Source organism: Nyctibius grandis, chromosome 11, assembly GCF_013368605.1.
Source record: "Nyctibius grandis isolate bNycGra1 chromosome 11, bNycGra1.pri, whole genome shotgun sequence".
Lineage (NCBI taxonomy): Eukaryota > Metazoa > Chordata > Aves > Nyctibiiformes > Nyctibiidae > Nyctibius > Nyctibius grandis.
In genome coordinates this window covers 7,999,446-8,024,512 of record NC_090668.1, presented here as the reverse complement: position 1 = coordinate 8,024,512, position 25,067 = coordinate 7,999,446, and the positions used below count along the sequence as shown (strand labels likewise).

Here is a 25,067-nt window from a genome sequence, read left to right as displayed (position 1 = left end):
TTTCATTGATATTTTGGGGTTTTTTTCCCTGTAGATTAGCTCCCCCTCCTTTAGTAAGTCTACATGCTTAATGTAAGCAGGACTACACAAAGAACAGATTGCATTCATTCAATCTTTTAATAGTATTTACCTGAAATACAGTTAAAAGTTCATTATAATTCACTAGAGTTTTAAACCATAAAAAAATTTCACTCAAAACCCACATTGCCTTTTGTTTTTTTCTTTTTCTCCCTTTTCCACTGTTAGACAAGGTTCTTCATGGTTATCTTAGCTTTTTACCTGTACTGTGGTTGACAGAGTGCTGCAGCCTTTGGGTTATCATAACCACAGGAGAAGCTGATGTTTTATAGAACTGCTTCCAGGAATAAAGAACTCTTCCCTGGAATAAAAACAGCTTGTAAGCATTTCTACTCATCTCGAGTTTGAACAAAATCTATTCTTACTTCATTCAGCTTTCTTGTGTTTTTCACTTGTGACTTTCAGCATTAGCTTGTCTTTTTCTATGAAAACATTCTTTTCCTCAGCTCTCACACCAGTACCAGTTATCTCCTTTCACCTGACCAGTAAATAATTAATTGGAGACCTTCGGTTGCCTGGAGAAAGATGAAAACTAACCCAGCTTTCCAGCTCCCTCTCAGCAAGCCGGCTCGAGGAAAGGGCAAGCAGCAAATGAATGCAGAGCCGGGGCACACCATTAGCTCAATTAATTTAAAACCGCCCAAAATACTGAGGAATAAGGTGTCAGAAATCCAATCTACTGTCAACTTGTAAGGCGCAGCCAGGACTCACTTCCCAGGAGCGGGGAAGTTTGTACGAGGGTGTTCGACAGACTCTCCTGAGGGGAGATATAAATTAACGAATTTTACAGGAAAGAAGGGAGGGAAAACCGCCACCAATTAAGAAGGCTGCCGTAAAATTACACTTTAGTGCCTAAAACCCGTGATACCTCCGGAGGTAAACCGCCCCTGGGGGGCCTCCTCCCTTAGGGGGGCTCCGGGGCGCTCCCTCCCCAGCCCGCGCTGCCCCGCGCGCGCCACAGCGCGGCACCGCCCCGCGCCTGCGCACTCCTGAGGAGCGGGGCAGCGGCGGGCGGAAGAAGGCTCCTCCCCCGGCACGTTAACGGCGGTGGCGTCACGCGCGGGAATTCTAGACCGTTCCAAGACTGTGACGTAGGGCGGCGTCATTCCAGAAGATTCGGCCGGAGCCGTTATAAAAGCTGCGGAAGAGGCGGGGCCCGGCTGGGCGGCGAACGGGCGGCAGGAGCGACGCGGTATCGGTGGTAGGGCGGCCTGCTCTGGGGCGCGCGGCCGGGCGGCGGCGTAACCGGGTATAACGCGGTGCGTCCTCCTGCAGGGCACCATGGTGAAGGAGACGGAGTACTACGATATCCTGCAGGTGAAGCCCAGTGCCTCCTCCGAGGAGATCAAGCGCGCCTACCGCAAGCTGGCGCTGAAGTACCACCCCGACAAGAACCCCAGTGAGGGCGAGCGGGTACGTGGGGACCGGGACCGGGGCCGGGGCTGGGGCCGGTGGGCCTCCCGCCGGCAGTGAGGCGGCAGCGCTCCCGGCGGCGCCCCCCTGCGCTGGGCAGGCCCTGCCGGCGGAGCGGCGCAGAGTCGCGTCGGGCTGAGTCCGGGCCTGGGCCCCGCCTGCGCCGGCCGGGCCTCAAGACGGGTGACTGCGGCGGGAGGACCTGGGGGCTTGCGCAGAGCTGCGTGCGTGGGGCGCCGCGGGCCTTCCCCGTACCGGGCGTTGTTCGCGTGCAAAGGCGAAAAGCGCGCCCTTAATGCTTTATTTTAAAACTCTGCTTTGCCTAAGGGACGGACGTAACGTCCTTCCTGCAGCATAGTGCGATTAAACGAAGGCTCCCGCTCCTCAGAGTCTGTAAAAGACACCTGAAGCTGGCGGCAGGCCTGAGGGCCCGGCTGCGGCAGCAGGGGATGCCGCCGTTCTTTTTGAACGCGGTTCCTACCGGTTTCCCCATAGTTACCAACGGAAGCTTATTCTTACAGAGATGCTGGTTAAAACAGGTAAAGCTGAAAGGATTTCTAGTGTCCTAAAGGCCATCGTGCTGTGCTAGACGTTGCGAAGGCCAGTGGTGGATCCAGTTGCCAGCACTGCTGTGCATGCTGGGGTTGCACTGGATGGATTTGTGTTCCGGAACAGGATGAGTTTTCTTCCGACAAAATGCTAATGCATATGTACACAAGGTAACTATCCAGAGGAAATCATTGAGCTGCGCATGGGTGGACTGCACAACAAAACCATTTCATATGCTGTTAACAGAGACCTCAACTCCACAGCTTGCCTAGGAGGATAAATGAGCACTGCAATTGGAGAACTGTGGAAATGATAGGATTATTTATCTAAAAGCTGGTCTGATAATACCTTAACATAGGAATAGAAGCTCCATATTTCTGTGTCTAGTACACTAATCTAAAAAACTCAAACTAAATAGTAACATAGTCAATGGTAACCTTTTCTACTTTTATTTGTGGCCTGCTTTTTTACTTACACCACTTTACCTGGTCATAAGTAAGCCATGTTTAAAATGGAAGTAGTCATTTCAGTAATAGCAAATTATGTTTAAAAATTGACTGGGTCATCTTAGTAATAGGAAGTTCTTGATAGCTACTTTAAAAAAAAAACTTAATTTTTTTTTATAAAGTGGATGTTTTGATTTGTATCTTAAGTCCTTATCTTTGTGATGAGTAAGCAACACCGGTGACTGGTCACTTAAATCTCTGTTTAGTTCTAGCTGGATGTATCAGCTCAGCAGGCATGAAGGATCCCTGTGTCGCTGTAGAATGACTAGCACTGCTATGGCCACTGAGTGTCTGGGGGCCCTCGAGACTTTGGGGATAGTATCATATCCCTTTCTAAATGTATTTGTTAGAGGTGTATAACGGTTGCAACTATCACAGTCATCAAAGTGTAGTTGGTATATGCATGTAAGTTGGACGTGACTCTGAATTAAACCCACTTGTAACGTGGGAGGAGGGGGGAGAGGGAGAAAAGGGGTGGTTTTCCTGGACAAAAGTGTACTTTTATAGTCTGTTACACATTTGTTTAGGGAGTTTCCTTTTAGAAAAAGACAAATGCTACAAGGGAGTGCTACAGGGGCTCAATCTGAAGATGGAGTTGCATATGAGAGGTTTACTTTTCCTCTTGGTCATAGTTGTTCAGAGCTTCTTTTTTCTTTTTAGTTTAAACTCATATCCCAGGCATATGAAGTTCTGTCGGACCCAAAGAAAAGGGACCTCTATGACCAGGGTGGGGAGCAGGCTATTAAAGAAGGAGGCCTGAGTGGCGGCAGCTTCTCTTCACCCATGGACATCTTTGACATGTTCTTTGGTGGTGGAGGCCGAATGAATAGAGAGAGAAGAGGTACACAGTTCTAAACAAGTTCTAGAAATTCTAACCATGCACTTAAGCGTAAAACACCTGTGCTGTGGTACTGCTGTTCTGCTGAGTGCACAGAGTGTGGGTATTACTTGTTGCAACACTACATCAAGTAAACTATGATCTTTTTTTTGAGTTACTCTAGCACTAAGATACTGATAAAGTAGATAACCTGATGTAGCCATAGTAATCTTTCTGCTAAGTTCTGTTTATTTTTTGTTAAAAGTGGGTGTGGGTAACCTGTAGGGGAGGGGGAAACGTTGGTAGGTTAGAGCAGTTGAACTAGACCTGTTCTAAGTTAACTTTTTTTCCAGATCTGTGCATCATTTGCTCATATGCTTTGGGCAACTTGCTTCAAAGGACACCATCAACTTAAACTTCAGTAATATTAAATGTCATGAAAATATTTGGGAGAAATTATGTGAAACTGAGTACAGAGTGCTGCCAAAAGCACAGTATGATTTTTGTCTTTTTCCTGTTGAAGGAGCAAGTAGTAACTTGCTGTAAAATCTTCGAAATTATGCTATGAAGTGGCATGGAAATTTATAGGTAGGCATAACAGCAACTTGTGAATTGACTAGATCTGAAGCTGGTAGTGTCCTTGTATCTCACTGTTTCAGTTAAGCTTATCAGATTAGGGGTAAGAGCAGGGATAGGGTGGCTGTAATGATGCTTTGCTTAATTACAGCTAAACTTTATGTTCTGACATAAGTGGATGCAGCTCAGCGGAAGCTGATGGAACTGCACATGCTTTTAAAGGGGGCTGAGCTGTGTTCAAAGTTTGGAATGAACTTTACATTTCTTCAGTGAGACTGTGCATGTATGAACAAGTGTAGAAGCCTTTAAATAAGCATTTTCCATTACAACAGCTGAACCAGAATTAATCTTTCTTTGTTGTTTTTTCTTTTTTTTTAAGGCAAAAATGTTGTACACCAGTTAGGTGTATCTCTGGAAGACTTATATAATGGTGTTACACGGAAACTTGCACTGCAAAAGAATGTTATTTGTGGAAAGTGTGAAGGTAAAAAAACAAGTAGTGGTTTCAAACCCCTCTTACTCCAAGCTTTTTTTTTTTTTAAAGAACATTGCAGAGGGGCTGGGAATAAAGTGTAGGGGTTTTTTAATTTTTATTTTTGTCTCTCCTTTTTTTCCCCCATTGAAAGTCTGCCAGGATATTTAGTTTGTATTTATGCTTATGCAAGAATAAGGCTCTCTTAAACATAGTGGTATAAAGTTATTGTTCTAATGGCAGACTTAAACTCACTGCAAATTATAGTTAAGGGTACGTAAATTAAAAGTATCTTCATCTGGAACTTTAATAAATGGCTGTTCATTCAACTTTTTTTAATTGCTGTGGGTAGAAGTTTAGCTTGTATTATGCAACTCACTTTACAACTGTTAAGTATCTATAATGACTGATCATCTTTGAGGTAAATCTTAATGAGGTCTTGTATCTTAGTACTCTATTAAATATTTAGCAAGCAGATTCTTTCCAAAGTATTAATGGAATGTCTAGGTCTTGAAGTCAGTATGCTGATAATTCCTTGAAAACCAAGATGTATTGGAAGGTGGGGCAGAGGCTACTAAAATAAGCTGTGCATGAACTTCCCTTTCTTTTTGTTAAAGAAAATTGGCAGAGTCCGGGTCTCTAGGTTTGCTGGTTTTATTAACAACTCAGAGTTGGACCACCACCGCAGTGAATGGTACCTGACTCAAATTCACTATCGGTTTATATAGAAACTAATAATTACATCATAAACATTTCATAAGCTTCTGTTAATAATCCACTAACTATTTCAATTCCTCTTTCTTCCTTCATCAAGAGTCCACAAAAGTCCATTCTTTTCCATTGTTTAGCTGATCTTTATGTTCTGGTTCTGCTCTGACTCCAGTTGACACCCCGTCCTCGATGTTCTTGCTGTGATCGGCGTCCTTAATGTTCTTGCCGTGATCAGCGTCCCGTCCTGATCCAGGTTGATCAGAGTCCAGTTCCCACCGCCAGTGTCTCCTAAACATTCAACCTTAAAAACAACTGAAGTTATGTTTAAAACCTTATCTATACTAATTTTTATTTCTAAGTGTCCTATATTTCTTTTAAGGTAAAGAAAAGGTTAACCATACATCCCCTTTACTAAAATCATCAGAAGGTAATACTTCTAGGCCTACTCCTGCTTAGCTACTCATTAAGGTTTGATTGATGATTTCTTCAGTCCTAGGTCAGGATTACACAAGGAGCTTTGAGAACAATATTCATGGATTGTGAAAGCCCACCTGTGTTTATTCAGATAGACTTATATTAATTATTCTATTCACTATTCTATTTCACCCCTATTGATTCTTGTCTCTCTAACTCATAAGAACTTTTACATTAATTATGTGAAAATTTCTATAACAATTCCCTCCTTTTGTTTTTTGTTGCATCCCTGCAATTATTTGTATCTCCATGATGATTCTATTTTTGAAGCAAAGGAAGAAAAACATCTCACACAGCACTGTCCCAACACTAGTACAATCACAAGGACAATAATTATAAGCAAGACAATTACAATCAGCTTCTTTATCCATAAGGCCAAGTCTGGGAAGCCAAGAGAGCGTTTCAGTAAATCCCCGTGAGGTGTCGTCCCTTTCTACCTTCTGCATCACAGAACTCACTTCCCAAATTTTGTGCACATCTGTGAGTAGTTCTCCTGATCGGTCTGTGTACATACAGCAACTATCATTTAAAACTGTACACACTCCTCCTTGTGAGGCTAATATCATATCTAGAGCCATTCTAGTTTGAATTGTGATTTTAGAGAGCTCTGTAATTTCCTTTTGCAATGTCAGAAATCTGTGCATTGAGGCATTGGCTAATTTTTCTATCACCTCCCCAGATATATTTATTATCGTTTTTTTCCAAATTGATAAATAATTCCTCTGGGCTCAATCTTTGGATAGCTACATGTAAAAATGAGTTCCCCAGTCTTTGTCTCAATTGCTATAAAGAAGCCTGCAGATCACCAAGAATAATTATTATAAAGCACACGAGAGGCATTGGTATTGGAATCTTGGTAACGAATAGCAATCTTACACAAGGTGAAACAGCAACATTTACAGATGGAAAAAAAAAAAAAGGAACAAACTAAATATTTCATCTTTCCTCGGGTTCCTTGCGGACATGAGAATGATGGATCCAGGTTTCTTTCCCTGCAACTTTGACAGCATAAAAAGAGAAGTTAAAAGTACAACATAGGGTCCTTCCCATTTTTGGTTTAAATCTATTTTTCCTCTTAAAGTTTTTTATCAATACTTTGTTTCCTGGTTGAATATTATGTACTTGTATCTCAGGAGATCCACCTCGATACCAATAGGCATGCTTTCGCATTTCAAAGAAAGAATTTTGTAAGTATAGTATATATTGTGTCACTCGTTCATCTCCATCCAATAAACTTTTTTTTTTTTTTTTTCCCTGGCAAATAAGTGCCTGGAACAGCCAAAACTCGCCCAAACAATATTTCTGCTGGCGATAACCCAACAGGTTATCTGGGTGTGTTCCGAATGTCCCACAGAACCAAATTCAAAGCCTCTGGCCATTTCAACCCTGTTGTTTTACACACTTTAACAATCTTTTCCTTTCTGGTCCCATTCATTCTCTCTACCTGTCCAGAGGACTCAGGGTGATAGGGTGTATGTAAGTTCCCTGTGACTCCTAAAGCATTATAAACTTGGAACAGAATCGCTGCTGAAAAATGAGCTCCTCTATCCAAATCAATTACTTCAGGAACTCCATATCGGGGTATTAACTCTTTCAACAGCGCTTTCACTACAGTTTTTGAATCATTCTTTCTTGCTGGGAAGGCTTCTACCCATCCTGATAATTGATCTATAATCACTAACAAGTATGAATACCCCATTGCCTTTGGCATTTCAGCATAATCACTTTGTAATCCTTGAAAAGGAAACACCGGGGGTGGTCTTTTACCTTGAGGTGGCTGAATCCTAGTGGTAGCGTATTGTCAGCAAAGTTTACAGCTTTCAGTAATCCTTTTCACTGCGGAGCAGACTCTGGGTGCAGCCCACAGCCGTTGAATTCTTTGTGCAAGTCCCTCAGGTCCCCCATGGCATTTTTCATGAAACCACCGAACAACAGGTAGTAAATACCTTTTCGGGACTAGGGGCTTGTTGCCCAGTGTCCATTGTCCATCCCGTTGTTCCGCTCCAAGTCGTCTCCAAAATTTCATTTCTTCCTCTGGAAGAGCCTCATACATCTCCTCTGCACTGGGAAGCCTGTCAGGTTTCTCTGCTGCACACAGAACTGCCATAATAAGATGAATTTGTTTGGCTGCAGCTTTCGCAGCTTGATCAGCCAAGCGATTTCCTCGCGACAGTGCATCTTGGTGGTTTGTGTGAGCTTTTATATAACTGTATAGCTTCTAAAAGGTCTCGTACCTCCTTCCCGGGTGCAATGGTTTCTCTAGCTGAAGTCAAAAATCCTCTTTCTTTCCACAGGGTACCTGTAGCATGACAAACTCCAAAAGCGTATTTAGAGTTTGTGTAAATGTTAGCTTTTAAACCTTTTGCCAACTTTGCAGCCTCGAAAGCGCTATGATTTCCACGCCTTGTGCCCCCACAGCACTAGGAAGAGGGTTAGCTTTTAACACAGTTTTTTCTGTTGTTACTGCAAAGCCAGTGTACCTTTTTCCTTCTTCGTAAAAAGACGAGCCGTCTGTCAAAAGGTTGATGTCTGGGTCGCTCAGGGGTTGGTCTTGAAGATCATTGTGCGGTTTACTGGATACTGCTAATACCTGGGTACAGTCAGGTTGATCTTTTTCCCCTTCAGTCGGCAAAGGTATTGAAGTGGCTGGATTCAAAGTATTGCACCTTTGAAGTGTGATGTTGTCAGCCAAAAGTAAAACCAGTTCATATCTATGTGCCCGTTGCGGTGAAAGTGATTTTTCTGCATATTGTTTCAAAAATATTTCAACTTCATGGGGTACGCATACAGTTAGGGGATGTCCCAGCACTATTGATCTACAATTTTTCTACCATTTCTGCTGCTGCAGCTACTGATTTTATACAAAATGGTGTTCCTTGTATAACTGGATCTAATTGAGCAGAAAAATATGCTACTGGTCTTTCATGTGGTCCTAAAGTTTGGACTAAAACTCCTCTAGCATTTCCCTTTTGCTCATCACAATATAATTTGAAAGGTTTACTATAATCTGGTAAACCTGAAGCCAGTGCTTGCATTAAGGCACCTTTCAGAGTTGTAAAAGCTTTTTGCCTCTCCAGACCCCATTTGATGGACTGCAATTTTGATGGAGATGCTCGGTGACCTTTTACAACCAATTTATTACACAAATACCGAGTGTCTGTAACACAATCCTTCCTTGAACGACATACTAACAATAACTCATCTACATATTGTATCAATTCAGACTTACACTGAAAAAACAGATCAGCCAAATTCCCTTTCAAAATTTGGGAGAATATAGTTGGTGAACTTGTAAATCCCTGGGGTAACTGAGTCTAGGTTAATTGTTTCCCTTGCCAAGTGAAGGCAAATATGTGCTGGCTTTCCTCAGCCACAGGTATGCTAAAGAAAGCTCCAGTCAAATCCAATACAGTGTAAAATTTTCCCCAAATAGGTATTTGAGTAACAATCAAATTTGGATCAGGTACTACTGGATGGGGAACAATTACAAATACAAATCTATATTCTGGATCCCCATCTTTGTAACTTTGACATTCTTTTAAAATCCCCTTTTCCAAAAATGATTTTATTTGTTTTCCAGTACTTGGGATAGCTTCTGCCACAATTGGGTATTGTCTAATAGACGGGGGAGTCCCTCCTTTTGTTTTCATCACTATAGGTTCTGCAGATTTTAACAGTCCAATATCATCTCCGGAGAGACTCCATAATTTTTAAGGTACATTCTTTAACTCTTTTGGGATTTTAAGCTCACCTTCTTGAATTTTTATAGTTTGCATTTCCATTATGATCAATCAAATTCCTTTGGGAGTTAAATCTATGCATGTTTCCAATTCCTGTAATAAATCTCTCCCAAATAGTGAAATAGGAGAAGTTGGCGAAATAACAAATCAACCCCATATCAAACGATCATCAAAAACAATAGGAAGGGGAAGAGAAAGCGGTAACTTCTCTTCACCCAAAACCCCAGTAACCTTTACAAATTCATCAGATAGCTGTGACACATGAAAATTTAACAATGATAAAGTTGCACCAGTATCTATTAAGAATTGAACAGGAATGCCATTTACCTTAGCTGTGATAAGTCCCTCGTTATCTACCTTAATCCCAGAGTCCCGATCCATAAATTTCTCAGCAAGAATGTGGACGCCCCGGTCTTTCTGCTGCGTCTCTCCCACCATTGTTGGAAGGTGGTCTCAGAGGACAACACCGGACGATGTGCCCTAAATTACCACAGTAAAAAAAAAACATTCCAGAGTATCAGTTCGAGAGGGAATGAATCTTTGTCTTCCTTGGTCTCCCCTTCCACAGCCTTGTGAAAAACCTCTTCTCCTGCCACGCTGGTAATTCTAGTAGTTGCGGTGCCGAAAGGTTGATCTCTCTCTCTCGCTCCTCTCTCTCTTTTCTTTGATCTTGTTTCTTTTGCTCTTCACTTCTCCCATCATATACAAAGGTGGCAATACCAAGAATCTTTGTGAGGCTTTCACCTTGCCACCCTGGCATATGTTTTTTGAAATATTTATTAATATCAGGTGCAGATTGATCCACAAATACACTGATTGCAAGGGGTTCCTGAAAATTGTCCCTTGTCATTCCTCCATATTTCAGGAGAGTAGCTTTTAACCGACTCCAGTAATCACTGGGATGTTCATCAGGTTTTTGCCTACATTCCATTACCTTTGTCCAATTAGTAATTTTTTTTTTTCGCCAGCTTGCCAAACAGCCTCCACCAGTTGCTGTAAGGCTTCTCGTTGGAGTCTGGCGCCATCCTCAGTGGCCAAATTCCAATTTGGGTTTTGATTGGGCCAGGGCTGTAGCCCTTGAGTTTGATCTCTTTGTGCAATTTCCCGATCCTTTTGTAAGGTTTTTTTCCTCTCTTCTGCTGTAAAGAGCTCTCTCATGAGGGTCTTTACATCATTCCAATTTGGAGAATAATCAGTAAAATTGCCAGATAGCATCTCAGCACATTTTTCAGCATCCTCTCTGATGCGTGGCATTTTGATTGCCAGTTTACTAAATCTCCTTGTTTCCAAGGTTCATGTCTCACAACAGGTTGGACTGGTGGAACCTCTGGCGGAGCTCCAGGTCCAGCTCTAGGGTTTGGGATGTATTCCAACCTCATGGGATACATGCCAAATCCCTTGTCAGTGAAAGGATTCGATTTCTCCAGCACGGGCGCTGAAGGAATGGAAGGTTTCACTTGTTTAGGCTCTTTTTTTGCCTTTCTTTGCATTTGCCCAATAGTACCAAATATACCAAAAATCAAGATCTTGACTCCCTTCATCCTCGAGGATTACCCTTAAGAATCTCAATTTATGCGCATCAAAGGTCCCTTTAAAGGGTCAGATGTCTCTAGGTCCTCCACCTCGGACCCTAGTTAAAAATGGCCATTCTTCTTGACACAGCAAAATAAATCTCTTTTTTCCCACATGTCCCGGTCAACGGGATTCTATTCCAATTCTCCAACACCTCAGCAAGGGGCGTCCCCCTTTCAATGCTGGGTCCAATTCCCATTTTACCTTTTCCTTAATTTCCCGGGTTACCTTTGTTTCAAAAATTCCTCAGCAATTTTAAACACACAGGCTCCTAATGTCTGAGTATACCCGTTCCCAAGACCACCAGGTGAACTCACCCTTGTTGCCGGCAATTAGGCGTTGGAGACGGGAATGCTCAGAGAATCGGAGCAGTGTCCTAGAGTCCCATCTGGGGTGCCAAATTCTGTTAAAGAAAATTGGCAGAGTCCGGGTCTCTAGGTTTGCTGGTTTTATTAACAACTCAGAGTTGGACCACCACTGCAGTGAATGGTACCTGACTCAAATTCACTATCGGTTTATATAGAAACTAATAATTACATCATAAACATTTCATAAGCTTCTGTTAATAATCCACTAACTATTTCAATTCCTCTTTCTTCCTTCATCAAGAGTCCACAAAAGTCCATTCTTTTCCATTGTTTAGCTGATCTTTATGTTCTGGTTCCGCTCCGACTCCGGTTGACACCCCGTCCTCGATGTTCTTGCTGTGATCGGCGTCCTTAATGTTCTTGCCGTGATCAGCGTCCCGTCCTGATCCAGGTTGATCAGAGTCCAGTTCCCACCGCCAGTGTCTCCTAAACATTCAACCTTAAAACCAACTGAAGTTATGTTTAAAACCTTATCTATACTAATTTTTATTTCTAAGTGTCCTATATTTCTTTTAAGGTAAAGAAAAGGTTAACCATACATCCCCTTTACTAAAATCATCAGAAGGTAATACTTCTAGGCCTACTCCTGCTTAGCTACTCATTAAGGTTTGATTGATGATTTCTTCAGTCCTAGGTCAGGATTACACAAGGAGCTTTGAGAACAATATTCATGGATTGTGAAAGCCCACCTGTGTTTATTCAGATAGACTTATATTAATTATTCTATTCACTATTCTATTTCACCCCTATTGATTCTTGTCTCTCTAACTCATAAGAACTTTTACATTAATTATGTGAAAATTTCTATAACAATTCCCTCCTTTTGTTTTTTATTGCATCCCTGCAATTATTTGTAACTTTTTCATTAATCGTGTGGAAATTTCTATAACACTTTTGCTTGTAGTAACTTCTAACTCATGGGGCATGTTTAGTGATGGAAATGAAATTCTGTTTACATTACTGAACTACTCTTAGGTTGCCCTAAAGGTGCTCTTGAAGTCAATGAGTTCCAGCCTGACTATGGTAGAGTAACTTTTTATTTTTTTGAGACTGAGATCAGATTTAACTTTTTTGTCAAAGGTTATGGTGGAAAGAAAGGGGCAGTAGAAAAGTGCCCTGTGTGTAAAGGAAGAGGAATGCAAGTTACAGTTCAGCAGATTGGACCTGGCATGGTACAACAAATCCAAACTGTGTGTCCAGAATGCAGAGGCCAAGGTGAAAGAATAAATCCAAAGGACAGGTGTGACAACTGCAATGGCTGTAAGGTTGTAAGAGAGAAAAAGATCATAGAAGTTCACATTGAGAAAGGTAAGAACTGTGTATTTGTTCTGTGTCCCTAACCATAGTCTGCAGTTCTGCAGAGAATAAATGGGTTTCTTTTCTCCAGGTATGCAGGATGGTCAGAAGATAGTATTTCATGGAGAAGGTGACCAGGAGCCTGATCTGGAGCCTGGTGATGTTATAATTGTGCTTGATCAAAAGGATCACGGTGTCTTTCAGAGGCGAGGGCATGACTTAATCACAAAAATGACAATTCAACTCTCAGAGGCTTTATGTGGTTTCAGAAAGACCATCGAAACTCTGGATAACAGAGTTCTTATCATATCATCTAGGCCAGGTAGGTCTTCAGAGTTCTGATGCTATATAAACTGCTTGCCTGTTTCACTGTGCCTGGACTGGGGTTTTTTGGGGGGGTGGTTTTGGTTTTTTTAACCAGTTGATGCAACAGATTGAAACTGTACTTGCAGTCATTTAATTTAGTTGGTTCTTTGTCATTCTTGTCACTCCTTCTAAAACATTACATGCAGAATTATAGCTAAAGCTGTCAGATGCTTCTTGATAAAGTTCAGCCTCAGCTGGTAGATAGACAGGAAAATATTCAAGAGGCCAGAAACTCGAACTCTACTAGATGATCTGTTAATTCAGCCTGAAGGCTGTGCTAAGAGAAGCTGATTCTCTTACAGTAGAGGAAATAGCCTAAATGGCCTTATTTCTGTATAGCTTGGGTTTAGCACTTTTCAGTCTACAGCCGTTTCTATAAGTTGCTTAGTAGTCTCCCTCAGATGCTGTGGGAACAGAGCTTGTGTATAACCCTGCTTTTCATGGTCATGAAATGTCTGTCACATAAGCTTACTTAAGCTCTTACCTCCGTGTAGGTGAAGTGATAAAACATGGTGACCTAAAGTGTATCTACAATGAAGGGATGCCTATCTACAAATCTCCAATGGACAAAGGCAGCTTAATTGTACAATTTTTGGTAAGTTGACTGCTTTTCTGTAGCAAAGATACCCATGTTGGCACCAGGAGTAACTATTAATTCATTCATATTTAAAAAAAAAAAATAAAAATGTAAATTTGTAGGTCCAGTTCCCAGAGCACCACTGGCTCCCAAGGGAGAAACTGCGTCTGCTGGAGGCTCTGCTTCCTCCAAGAGAAGACGTTATGGTTACAGATGAGATGGATCAGGTAGACCTTCAAGATGTTGATCCAAATGAGCAAACCTACCGTAACAGTGTGGGAGAAGCATATGAAGAAGATGAGGAGGGTCCGAGAACAGGAGTACAATGTCAGACATCTTAAAGCAAGGCAGAATGGATGTCATCTAAAATGTAAATTTTCACAATGAAAACTGCATGGCTCTAATAGCCACTGCTTGTGGTTTTTGTGTTCAGCAAATTGAGTTGCTGCGTTGTCAGTTTCACCTTTTTTTGTAACTAATTTATATTGTGTTCTTGTAGTCTTTATATATAAAGCAAATGTCACACAGCTGAGAACCAAACTGAGTTGGTATACATTTTCCTTTGGTGTGAAGGTTCTCAATTTATTTCACCTATGCTATTTATATAAGACTTTAGCAATAGGGATAGAGGTTAAGTGGAGTGTCTTATGTAAATACTTTCATACTGGAAAATTAATTTCATAGAATAAAATGTAGCTGAAAACTTCTAATAGATACAACTCTTCCCATTTTGTTGTGCTTCTCTTGTACTTTCTAAGCCACTCTCGACCCCCCCCCCCCCCTTTGTTTAAGTAAGTTTTTCTAAGCTCAGGCTGCTCTTACCTTGTCTAGTGTTCTCCATATTCACTTGGTTAGCTGCAACACTAGTACTGTTTCATTTTGTATTCAAAAGCATTTTCTGCATGCCCCACTCCTTGGATCATAGCACTCTTCCGTGTGTTATTCTGTTGTATTAGACTAGCATTCCTTCAGCTGTTTAGCTCTCTGTAAGTGTAACTCTGGGTTATAAGGTATCCTTCCCATGTATAGCGTGTACCCCATGTACTTCTAACTTACAGACAGGCAAATACTTCCAAATAAAATTTTGATCTTTCAGAACCTTAAGCTCTATATTTCAGCCTTCCCTAGAGAGGGTTTCTCTTTCCTCCTAGGCATGTGTACTTGAGCCTTAACTAAGATTAATAAACCAAAACCACCTGCACTGGGTATACTGCTGCTGTTTTATAACATGACGAGATACCATTGTAGAATGATTGCATTAAAGCTTTTTTCCTTTTCTCTGTTTTCTAGTACAGTGTGTATTAAGTCAGGTTTGGAAACAACTACCACCCTTTAGTGAAATTAAACGATGATGCATGAGCTCTCTGTAACCATACAATTGCTGGAACAGGTGTTCAACTTAAGTGACCCTAGTGCACTTCCTGGGACAACATCAGGATGAGCACAGGCTCTCATTTCCCACGCATCCAACACCGGGCCTCAGTCACTTTGCCTTCTGCTAAAATAAGCTGCTGTGCAACTCCAGTCTATTTCCGTATAGAGGCAGGGGAGATTAACTGAGCAGTTGTTTCACCCATGACTACATATTTCCAAAAATACATTTGTCCAAGGATTAGACACAAGTTACTTGCATCTGAAGCTTTTATTTTAAAAAAAGTTAAGCTTTCTCTCATGCTCAGCAAAATCAAAATTATATATAAACATGGGATTTTGCAGATGAGCATTACTAAAATGCTTTTATCATATTAAAAAATGACACAGAACAACAGCAGGAGTCCTAAACCCTGCCACAGGAGTTACCCAGAGGGTCTGAGGCAAGACATTTAAACTGGGCAGTCATAAATATGAATTTCTTGGTCATCTCCAACAGATACAATTTTGGACCCACTTCCATTGTATTTCACTCCCCAAACCTGCAATTAGAACATACACAAGGTTATCAACAGGAGACTTAAGAAAAAAAAGCCTTCCTGGAGTCATATTGGCTACAACAAGCAGAAAAGTGAGGATTATTTAAGATCACCTTATTTGAGCTAGTCCAAGTACAGCTGCTGCTTTAATAGCAGATGAAGTTCATGAATCAGAGAAAGCTACTGCCATCTAGTAGCCTGACACGTTCTTATGTTCTACTTCTAACAATGGATTACACAACCTAAAGATACTTGGAAAAGGCGGAAAAGTACATGCCCCAGTTTGCACAAATCAAACATAACATTTTTCACTCCTGCCCATCCTGTCTTCCTTTCTGAAGAGTATTTTACAGTGCTTTCAGGAAAGCAACAGAAGTATTTTTCACGCAGACTGACACATCATGACAGACAAAGGAATGATCCAGTTTATCCCATGGCTAATTAAGAGAGCTATTTACTTATCAGTGCAAAACTTAGAACAATCCAGGTCAGTCCTCTGACTTAAATTTAGGACAGTTACACAAACTCTTAAGCAACCCCCATCTCCATCATCAGGATGGCATCAGGAAGAGTGAAGGCTACCCAGTACATCAGTGTGGGATTGCAGAAGTGCTATATTGAATACAGCATGTTTTGGGGAATCTCATACACCATTTTGCATTAATATCTAAAAACCAGCCTTCCCAAGAGCTGATACATCTCTGCCTTCCACAAACTTACGAGATTATAGACAACAGCTAAAACAACACTGGAAATACAATTCTGCTTGGTATTTCAATACTAACCCCACCCCCCAGCTGTAGATAACTGAAAAAGTTACCAGAAAAAAAAAGTACTATAGAAGAAAGTGCTCAAATAAAATCTGAAAGAATTTCCTTCATTAAGTCTTCATCTATGATCCATTAAAAACCAACACTGTCCTACTTAACACCTAACATTTGGAAAAAGAATAATTTGGTAGACACCTAACTTGCTCTTCCGTCAAGTGTAGCTATCATGCAGCAAAATAATAGTAATAAAAAAATAAGGTTTCAAGGCTGCTTTCAAGCATCTTTAGATAATTCTATCCTTTCAAATAATTATTTTCCGCCCTTACACAGGCACGCACCGTGTAAGCGATAGAAACAAGTAAGACCATAGACAAAGATACAAAATACAGTCTGGAAAGAATCCTTTTGGCCATTCAGGATTGCCCTTATTTGGGCCTGAAAAAGAGAATTACTTGGAAGAAATCATCCTACAGGCTTGGAACATTCGTTCAATATTAAGTGCCAAATAATTACAAACAACTTTTAAAATTTCATTACAGCAAGCTAAAGTCCAACACCAAAGCTACAGCACCAATTCGAAGCACAAATGTGCACAACAACACAACTGAAGTTCTCCTGTGAACACAGTGACCGAGGTAAAGCAATAGTAGACATACCTGATCTTGGTGGTCAAAGAAAGTGTGAACACAGGTTCTCGTCCCGGCGTCCCAAACTTTTACGCTTTTATCAGATGAACTGAAAGAAAAATAGCATTGATCAATGTTTAAATTAACTATAGTGCAAAGCTTGAAAGATCTCATACGGTAGACAGAAGAAACCCACTTTCACCTATCAAACACAGGGATGAAATAACAAAGGAATGCATCTCCCACCAGGTTCCAGTTGCCTTTAAAACACATTGACTGTTTCAATATCTGCGTCATGAAAATGAGGGCTCCTGTTTTAGCCAGAAAATTCTTTAAAGTTACTTGAATAGAGAAACTCCTCTTCCATATATACTGGGTCTCCAGCTGCCTGAGCTGTTTTACGAGTTAACACTAAAGTTCAACGAGATTAATGTACTACTACGTTAGGTTGTACTTTCTAATTCAACAGCAATTTTTCAGCTATTTAGAATCAAATTGCCCTTCTCTTAGGTTTAAATGCTTTTCACTTGTAGGGAACTACACTGCAGTGGGATGAGTTACACTATAAAACACTTCACTGCAACTGGTATCACATCACAGATTGGCTCTTCAGTCTTTAATTGTCATGTATGCTATTCCATTATAGATTCCATTGCAATTTGTACACATTTACTTTTTATGAACCACCTCCCTTTATATATATAAAATTATATTATTTTTCAGTAAGCATAAACAAGTTAAAAATCCTTAATACCTGGAAACAAAATGGGTATCATCAGGACAAAATGCTACATTTAATACCCAGGATCCATGACCACTTAATGTGCCAGCCAAGTTTGCATGTTGCCTGTGGAAAGAAAAAATTTTAGAAAACAGAATTTTAACATTTAGTTTGTGATTTCCAGGGAAAAAAGCAACAGGAATATACTCTAGCTAGTGCAGTCAGGAATGGTTCACTGGAAGGTGACTTCTGGACATTTCTTCATCCAAGCTGAACTCGTGTTACAACAGATTCTGTTTTTCCATTTCAAATGGTTAACACAGAAAAAAGTCACTAAGATGATACATTGGTGGGCAAAACAGTTTCACTATGAAGGCAGCAAAGTAACGCAGGTTTAGAGGAGTGAAGATCACTGAAGCAGTGCCTTTTCCTCCCCAGGGTCTTCCAAGTCTTTGCACAATGCAACAGAAACAGAAATGGGTCATAAACATAATTTCTCGGGTACGGAACATATGTTTCAGCTGGGTAAACACAAAGGACAGATACACAAAACAATCAGCCTGTTGCCTACAGGGCAAATATAAGGACAGTAATTTGTTTTCAAGTTAAGGCTGTCATCCACCTATGCACTTTTTATTTAAAAACTACCAAAGGGTGTAGTATTTTATTATTTAAGATTATTTGTTACATAAAGAAGTCACCAAAAGCAGAAAGGAATTCTAGAGAGCAGAGGGTTTGATACATTTTTTACAGTACCAACCTCTCTGAGTAGTTATTTTCCTGTTAGCACATCTTGCAAGGTAACAACTTACACATCGTAGATTTTGATGTAGCCGTCATCTGAAGCAGTTACAAGCAACTGAGAATCTGGAGAAAACGTCAGGGAACGAATAGGCATCGCATGACCTGAAATTCAAAGTTATATATGGCTCAGAATGTAGCTATTCCTCCTACTAATGACAGTGCTTAAGCAGCTACACCAAACAGCATTCCCTGTTAAAAGCAAGCAACCTCTGCAGTGTTTCTCTCTATGCCTCTGCAGCCTTCTTCGCACAACATAACATGGAAACTGACAATCATTCTAAACTTTGTAAGTAAGGCATGTCCACTGCAACACAGAAGTTCATTATTTTCAGCTGTGGATCTTTATTAGAAATTATGTCATATTTTCTAATACAATTTCATATTGTTTTAAGTGCTTGGGTTTTTCAATTAACTATACAACTGCACAGAAACTGCATGAACGTTAAAAGCCCATTTATGTTAGAAAAATACACATCTTCCACAACATAAAATGTTCAGTTTTTTTAAAACACGAATAAATTGCTATAAAACTGATACCACAGCAAAAAGAAAAATCCTACGCATGGCAGCCCGCATTTGGCTTAGCTTCATTCCCTTGTACTGCACTGCAATACAAGAAGGAACTGTAATTTAAGAATTCAGTTAAGCATTACTGTCTCTTTTGAGATAGGCATTTATGATGCAAGCCTGAGTTTACAGTTTGCCTCTAATATTTTAAGTGGTTTAAGTTACAGCACACTAAATAACTATATACTGTCTAACAGCCAGAAACATCAACTCATTTATGCCATGGCCGTTGTATCTTATTCTGACTTGCGTTACATCCTTTGTTGAGGAACGAAGACAGAACTTGGGTACTGCAAATATGCAAACCATTACCTTCTAGCGTATGCAGAAGTTTTCCAGTTGCAATATCAAAAATATTGATAATGCCATCTATCGCTCCACTGGCTAAGTATTTTCCATCTGGACTCTGTAATAAAAACACAAAAAGTATGCATTTATGCTATGTACCTCCCTGACATTCTCTTGGCAACTTTTCACAAATACAATCTATGCAAGATACCTGGGCCCCAAAAATCCTGAAGACTTCAGCTGACTTACAATAAGTTAATAAGCAAGATTAAAGTATATTTTCCATATATGCAGGGGAGGAATGTCATGAGTTTATTTTTGGAACTATCAAAGTATGGCTGTCATTTAGTATTATGCAGAGATAAACTGATAGATGGAAACAAAAATATCTGATCTACAACATATTACAGCAATAGCAATTTCACATGAGAAATTATCAATTGTGCTTCTTACATATGCAATGCTAAGGATGAACTTTCCTCTGGTGTCCAGAGAATATTCTTTCTTTCCGGTTTCAACACCAAAAATATTTACTTTTCCCACATGACTTCCTGTTGCAAGGTACTGGGAATCAGGTGAAAAAGCCAGCGACCAAGCATCAACTGTATTAAAAAGAAGAAATCAGTTAGCTGAATCCTGTTTCTAGTTCTTATTCAATCCTGTCAGTTCTGTATGCATCTGTTTTGACATCTAACCCCCTAACTACTCTTAATACTCTACCACATACTCTTAAGAAGAGTGAACAAGCTCACAAAAGTTAACTTCCTTCTATATAATTAATGGAGCATAGCTTGAGCCATTTATTTCCATTTAGTGGAAGATAACATTTTCTAATAAGACCTTGAGCTTATTAGACCCTCCTGTAACAATGAACATAGAATTTAAGACTGCATGAGTTTAAGTCTAAATTCTTACTTTTCTCCTGGTACCAAAATATACTAAACCAGTAAAAGAAAGCAACACCAGTATCTAGCGAAGCACAGAAGATGCAGGAGAAACGCAGATATACAAATGTAACATAGATAACATTCCTTCCAACAGAATTAAAAAAACCTTTTTATAGCAGTAGAATATCTTTATCTGGCACAAAGTAAGTCAAAGTTTTTTTCTATAAGCTTAATATTAATTAACCTAAAACACTGCAAGATTGTTCTTAAATTAGGGATTGCCAGTGGACTAATGAAGTATTTAGAATAAGATCTTAGGCCGTGAATTCCAGCCTGGAAGATGCAACACTGATCCAGACTTCAGCTTTACTGTGTTTTGACTTGCTCCCTCAGGCTTGGATGTACTGCATAAATAAGCATCACATATACTTCTCAAATTCAGTGCAGTGCTTACAGAGAAAGCTCAGACCTTCTTTGTAAACTAACCTGAATAAGCATTTGAATTATTTTTTAAAATATCCTTTTATCAATACATCTGTAAGAGCAAGCTGGTTTTCATTCTGCTTTACGCATCTAGCAAAAAACATATCTATATCTGAGAAAGCGCAGGTAGTGTGAAAAAATAAATGTAAAATTGTCTGATACTACTTTATGTTGAGTTCATAAAATCACTACGATTTTTGCAAACAAAGAAAGATTTAGAAAAAAAATCCTAGTCATCTCATATACCCTAGTTATACTCTAGATAGTAAACACTGTACAGTGTAAGTACACTTCTTACACAAAGCAGCTTAATACTGATACCTTACCAGGGCCAGCATCTATTGACTTGATCTGTTTGCCAGTTTCTAAATCCCAAAGGCGAATATGGGCATCCAAGGAGCTGGATGCTGCAATGGAGCCGGTGTGGCTGATGTCCACAGACACCACGCCCAGCTGGTGACCCTCCAAAGTCCATTGTAGATCCAATTTTTCATCATTCCTTTTGTTCAAGGGAAAGAAAAGCCTTGTTATGAATAGCTGGGGGTACTTAACCAATCTCCAACCTCAGACAAAACAAACAAGACAAGCCATTTTGTTCTGCAAAAGTGGAATTGAACTTCACCCATGAAATGTGAAGATGACTACGCACAAATTGCTCTCTGTACTTAAGGGAAGGAACCGGCAAATCAATCGTTTACCATATTTCTGCAAAGCACATACTTCATCTTGTTAAGTAGTCCTATGTCCATTACACATCAATACATGGGTACTTACACAGGAGACTGTTAATCTGTCAGCGTAGCATGAAATGCAATGACCAACATTTATATAATCATCACAACAGAGCTACTCACATCATTAAAGTGAAGCACATACTTAATACTGCTTTGGCTAAGCGACAGAACAATTTCTTTGCAAAAGCACGCTTCAGTATCACTTGTATGAGGATTATGAGGATTTTTTTTTAATAAAAAAGGAAGATGTCATTTCCTCTTTTACTTGATTCCCATTATTCTTTTCACAGTACACGTGCTCCCAATGCATTGCTTCATAAAAAGTTGTATTTCTAATTCTTTGGTTTACGTGTAAAATTTGACGTGCATTTTCAAAAGGGTTCACGTTCTTCGAAAATGACAGCACATCAGAACGCCACCACTCCGAGAGAAAACACGCACCAATGAAGATAAGCTTGCTCAAGAGAATGGTTCTGTGTGCCAGGCTACCCCTTCCCTGCTGTAACTTCTAACATCCCCGCAGATTATGGAAATTCAAGGCTGCTGTATCTCCATACTGACTACTTCCAAGGCTTAAAGCTGGTTAACACGGAGCACTTCACTTACCACTTCCAGACCTTCACCAGATCATCCAAAGAACCAGAGATCACTGTTTCAGAACCATCTTTTTTATTTTTTCCCCAGGCAACTGACCAAATGGCATCATCATGAGCTAAAAGAGAATATAAGCATAGAAATTAAAAATTAAGTGTTTTCTTTTTATGGAAGACAACTACAAGTTTTGGTGATACTAAAATTGCTGACTGTAATGTTAGCAATAGTCCCCTTGCTCTTCAGGTCTATCAGTGCTCTGAGAGCCTTGTCACTGTTTTCACTGTTTCAAAACACATGATGTATTTTGTTCACCAAAGTCACTGTTGAAACAACAGCATAGCTGGTTTTGAGTTATACTTAATACAAACATAATCGAGGTCATCTCACAAGTATATCTGACATTATCAATTTTACATCATCCGAGAAGACCAATATTATTTAATACATGTGTTTTCTCACCTTGCTCTTGCTTGAAGAGAATACTGTACTAGAAAGAAAAAATAATTAATATTACATATGAGCAGCCTAGAAAAGTATCAAGCTAGCGCCTAGTTTAATTAAGGCTGTGTTGTTATTTACCCGTGTGGCCATGTCTTTAGGGAAGCAATCTGAACAGGAACGCTCTGGAAGGAGAAAACCCATTAGGCTCGGCAATAAGACTCTGCCTCAGAGACGCTGCCCTGGGAGGGGAACGCCCGGCAGGCACCGGGCAGGAGCGAGGCCTGACGGAAATCCCGCCCTTTTGTCACCCTCCGCTCGCACGGCGAGAAGCGCCGCCACGCAAGGGCCCAGCACCCCCGCCGCCGCCTCCCCGCGGCCGCCTTCGCCCTCCCTCGCGGTGCGGTACCGAGCCGTGCTGAGCCGTGCTGAGCTGAGCCGAGCCGAGCCGAGCCGAGCCGAGCCGAGCCGAGCCGTGCCGGACACGCAGCTCTCAGCCCACCGCCGCCGCCACCCGTCAGCGCCACAGCCGCCGTCGCACTGTGATGACGTCTTCTACCACCGAGAGCGCGGCAAGAGCGCCTCCCCTCAAAGCCCTTCTCTCCGCCACAACACTAGAGAGAGGCCTCCCGCTCCCTACCGCCGCCCTGTGGCCAAGGAGGCTCCCTTCGCCCTAACGGTCCTGACGGCCGCGGCAGCGCGCGCCCGGGTCGCGCCCGAGCCCGCTGGCGGGAAGAGCCGTCCGCGCCCTCAGCGGCGGCGGCAGCGGGGTTCGCTCGGGGCCTGGCTCCCCCCAGCCTCCCCGGCGGGCCCTGAGGAGCCCCACGGCCGGGCAGCGCAAGGGCCGGAGCGCTCGCCGCCCAGCTCCCTGCCTTCTTCCTTAGGGGATCGCGGTGAGGCCTGTGGGACTGACGCTGTGGGCTCCGTGTTCAGCCGCTGGTTTCCAGCTGCGGCGCTTCCCAGCCCCTCCGCTCGTCACACTTCCTTAGACAAGGAACCCTCGGGCGAGCGACCCGTCAGTGCAGCTGTAGCTGTCCAGAAGCAGTCAGCACCTTTTGTGTGTGGTATAAACAATAGTAAAACCCTTCGGTGCTGCGATGGCAGTAATGATGTAAACTGTGGAAAACATGAAGGACTGAGGAGTGCATTCACGTCTGCCATCTCAGCAGTGTTGGAAGATCCTGACTGGAATTACAGCTGGCTGCCTTTTGTCAAAGATGTGGAGGAGGAATGGCAACCAGTCAGGGGAGATTGAGCACAAAATTTCCTTCTTACCCCGGGCTCTTGGGTCACTTTATGAGCAGCTGGCTCCCAGGATCCCGGAGCTGCGATAGAAGTTGAGCAGTACTGCCCATTTCCCTAACGACAGCACAGGCTGCCTTAATTTCATTGGAGCGAGAGGAAGTTTCCCTACTCTTCATCTGTTTCAGAAAAAAAGGAAGGTATGACTTCTTTGGAAGCTGAGTTTTTTCAAGTTGCTGCCTCTACTAGAGTTAGAGGTGGAAAAAATATCAGAATTAAAGTTCAGGAGAATAAATTGGGTTCCCTGAGGCTTAAAATTAAAGACAAAGGATCAGTGGCCTTTCACAGCGTTTAATCGGTCTTTACACGTACACAAAGCTCTTTGAGATCAATAGAGCTTGTCTGAGTAAGCAAAGTAACAACCAAAACAGGAATTCTGAATGTGTCTTAACACAGTTCTGCAGTCAAGAATGAAAATCTGGGTAAAACTCTTACATATAATTACAGAATCCTTAGTTCTCTGATTATTTAGATTGAGCTTTGAGAGGATTTTAAGGCATACTGCTTTAATATATTGAATTCCAGAAATGCTCATTTTCTTGTTAGTAATGATGCAATGGTAAGTGTTTTCCAAAAGTAAGAGAAATTATTCTATTTCTTACCAGGATTCTCCTAAGAATTCTTCCATTTAAATTTGTACTTAAAATGTGATACTTTCACCTTATGTTCAAATGATCAGGACTTGGTTTTGCAATTCTCTATAGAGTACTGCAGTACTGTAACATAATCTTTGACAAACTAAGCATTTCTAATCCCTCCAGAGTTTTCAAGTAATGCAGAGTTATTCTACGTACTAGTATTTACTTTGTATATGGAACACCGTAGACCTTCACGGGAAAACATGCTTATTGTTCTCCTGCGAGTGCAGAGTGAGACTGTGGGTTATTTCCTGCATCACTTATGACACAAATCTGTATTTGTTAGAGTGAAAGCTGATTAGATGCTGCTTTGGTGCATCAAGAGGATAATCTGAAGCAAAGTGTGCCACATGTTTGATTTGTAGGTAAACTGCCTCCTTGGAATGATAACGGAGAGCATGTTTCTATATGTTTGTCCTTGTTCTGGAGCACTAGCACGCTTTGTACCTACATGGATATTTCAATGCTAATCAGAACGATACTTTATGAGTGCATATGTGTTTAAATGCCAGTTTTCTAAACAATGTTACAAGGGAAAAACCTGATGTATTTAAAAACATGATGATCACCCTGATATTGTGCTAACACAGATGTGAATTAGGTCAAGACTTTGAGGTGCTGTATAAGTATTGCAAAAGGCCCTTCCCAGCCCAAAGCTCAGTTGCAGAGAACAAATTGAGAGCAAAACACTTAGTTTCAAAAATAACAGGCTGAGTGCCATTGTGGCCGGCTATTGCAGTCCCAGTTCAGATCAGCACGCACAGTTTAACACCTGCCCGGCCTTACACAG

General features: G+C 41.2%; 2 protein-coding genes across 4 annotated transcripts; one reads left to right on the top strand and one right to left on the bottom strand.

Annotated features, from left to right (window-relative positions):
* Positions 1-1,128: 1,128 nt before the first annotated feature.
* On the top strand, positions 1,129-14,795 carry DNAJA4 (DnaJ heat shock protein family (Hsp40) member A4). Of its 3 annotated transcripts, none has more exons than XM_068410493.1 (8): positions 1,129-1,270; positions 1,354-1,491; positions 3,207-3,387; positions 4,319-4,423; positions 12,357-12,584; positions 12,664-12,894; positions 13,433-13,533; positions 13,638-14,795. In XM_068410493.1, the coding sequence occupies exons 2-8, from the start codon at positions 1,360-1,362 to the stop codon at positions 13,854-13,856; spliced, it is 1,197 nt and encodes a 398-aa protein (XP_068266594.1). In that variant the 5' UTR covers positions 1,129-1,270; positions 1,354-1,359; the 3' UTR covers positions 13,857-14,795. The 3 variants fall into 3 exon arrangements, with proteins under 3 accessions (XP_068266594.1, XP_068266592.1, XP_068266595.1); XM_068410491.1 differs by having other exon boundaries at positions 1,129-1,279; XM_068410494.1 differs by lacking the exons at positions 1,129-1,270; positions 1,354-1,491 and adding an exon at positions 2,085-2,210.
* On the bottom strand, positions 13,638-22,862 carry SKIC8 (SKI8 subunit of superkiller complex). The gene is made up of 11 exons (XM_068410495.1): positions 22,747-22,862; positions 22,479-22,522; positions 22,359-22,386; positions 21,912-22,017; positions 20,898-21,070; positions 19,655-19,803; positions 19,226-19,319; positions 18,355-18,448; positions 17,576-17,668; positions 16,852-16,930; positions 13,638-15,428 (listed from the first exon to the last, which is right to left on the bottom strand). The coding sequence occupies exons 2-11, from the start codon at positions 22,488-22,490 to the stop codon at positions 15,339-15,341; spliced, it is 918 nt and encodes a 305-aa protein (XP_068266596.1). The 5' UTR covers positions 22,491-22,522; positions 22,747-22,862; the 3' UTR covers positions 13,638-15,338.
* Between the last annotated feature and the right edge of the window lie 2,205 nt (positions 22,863-25,067).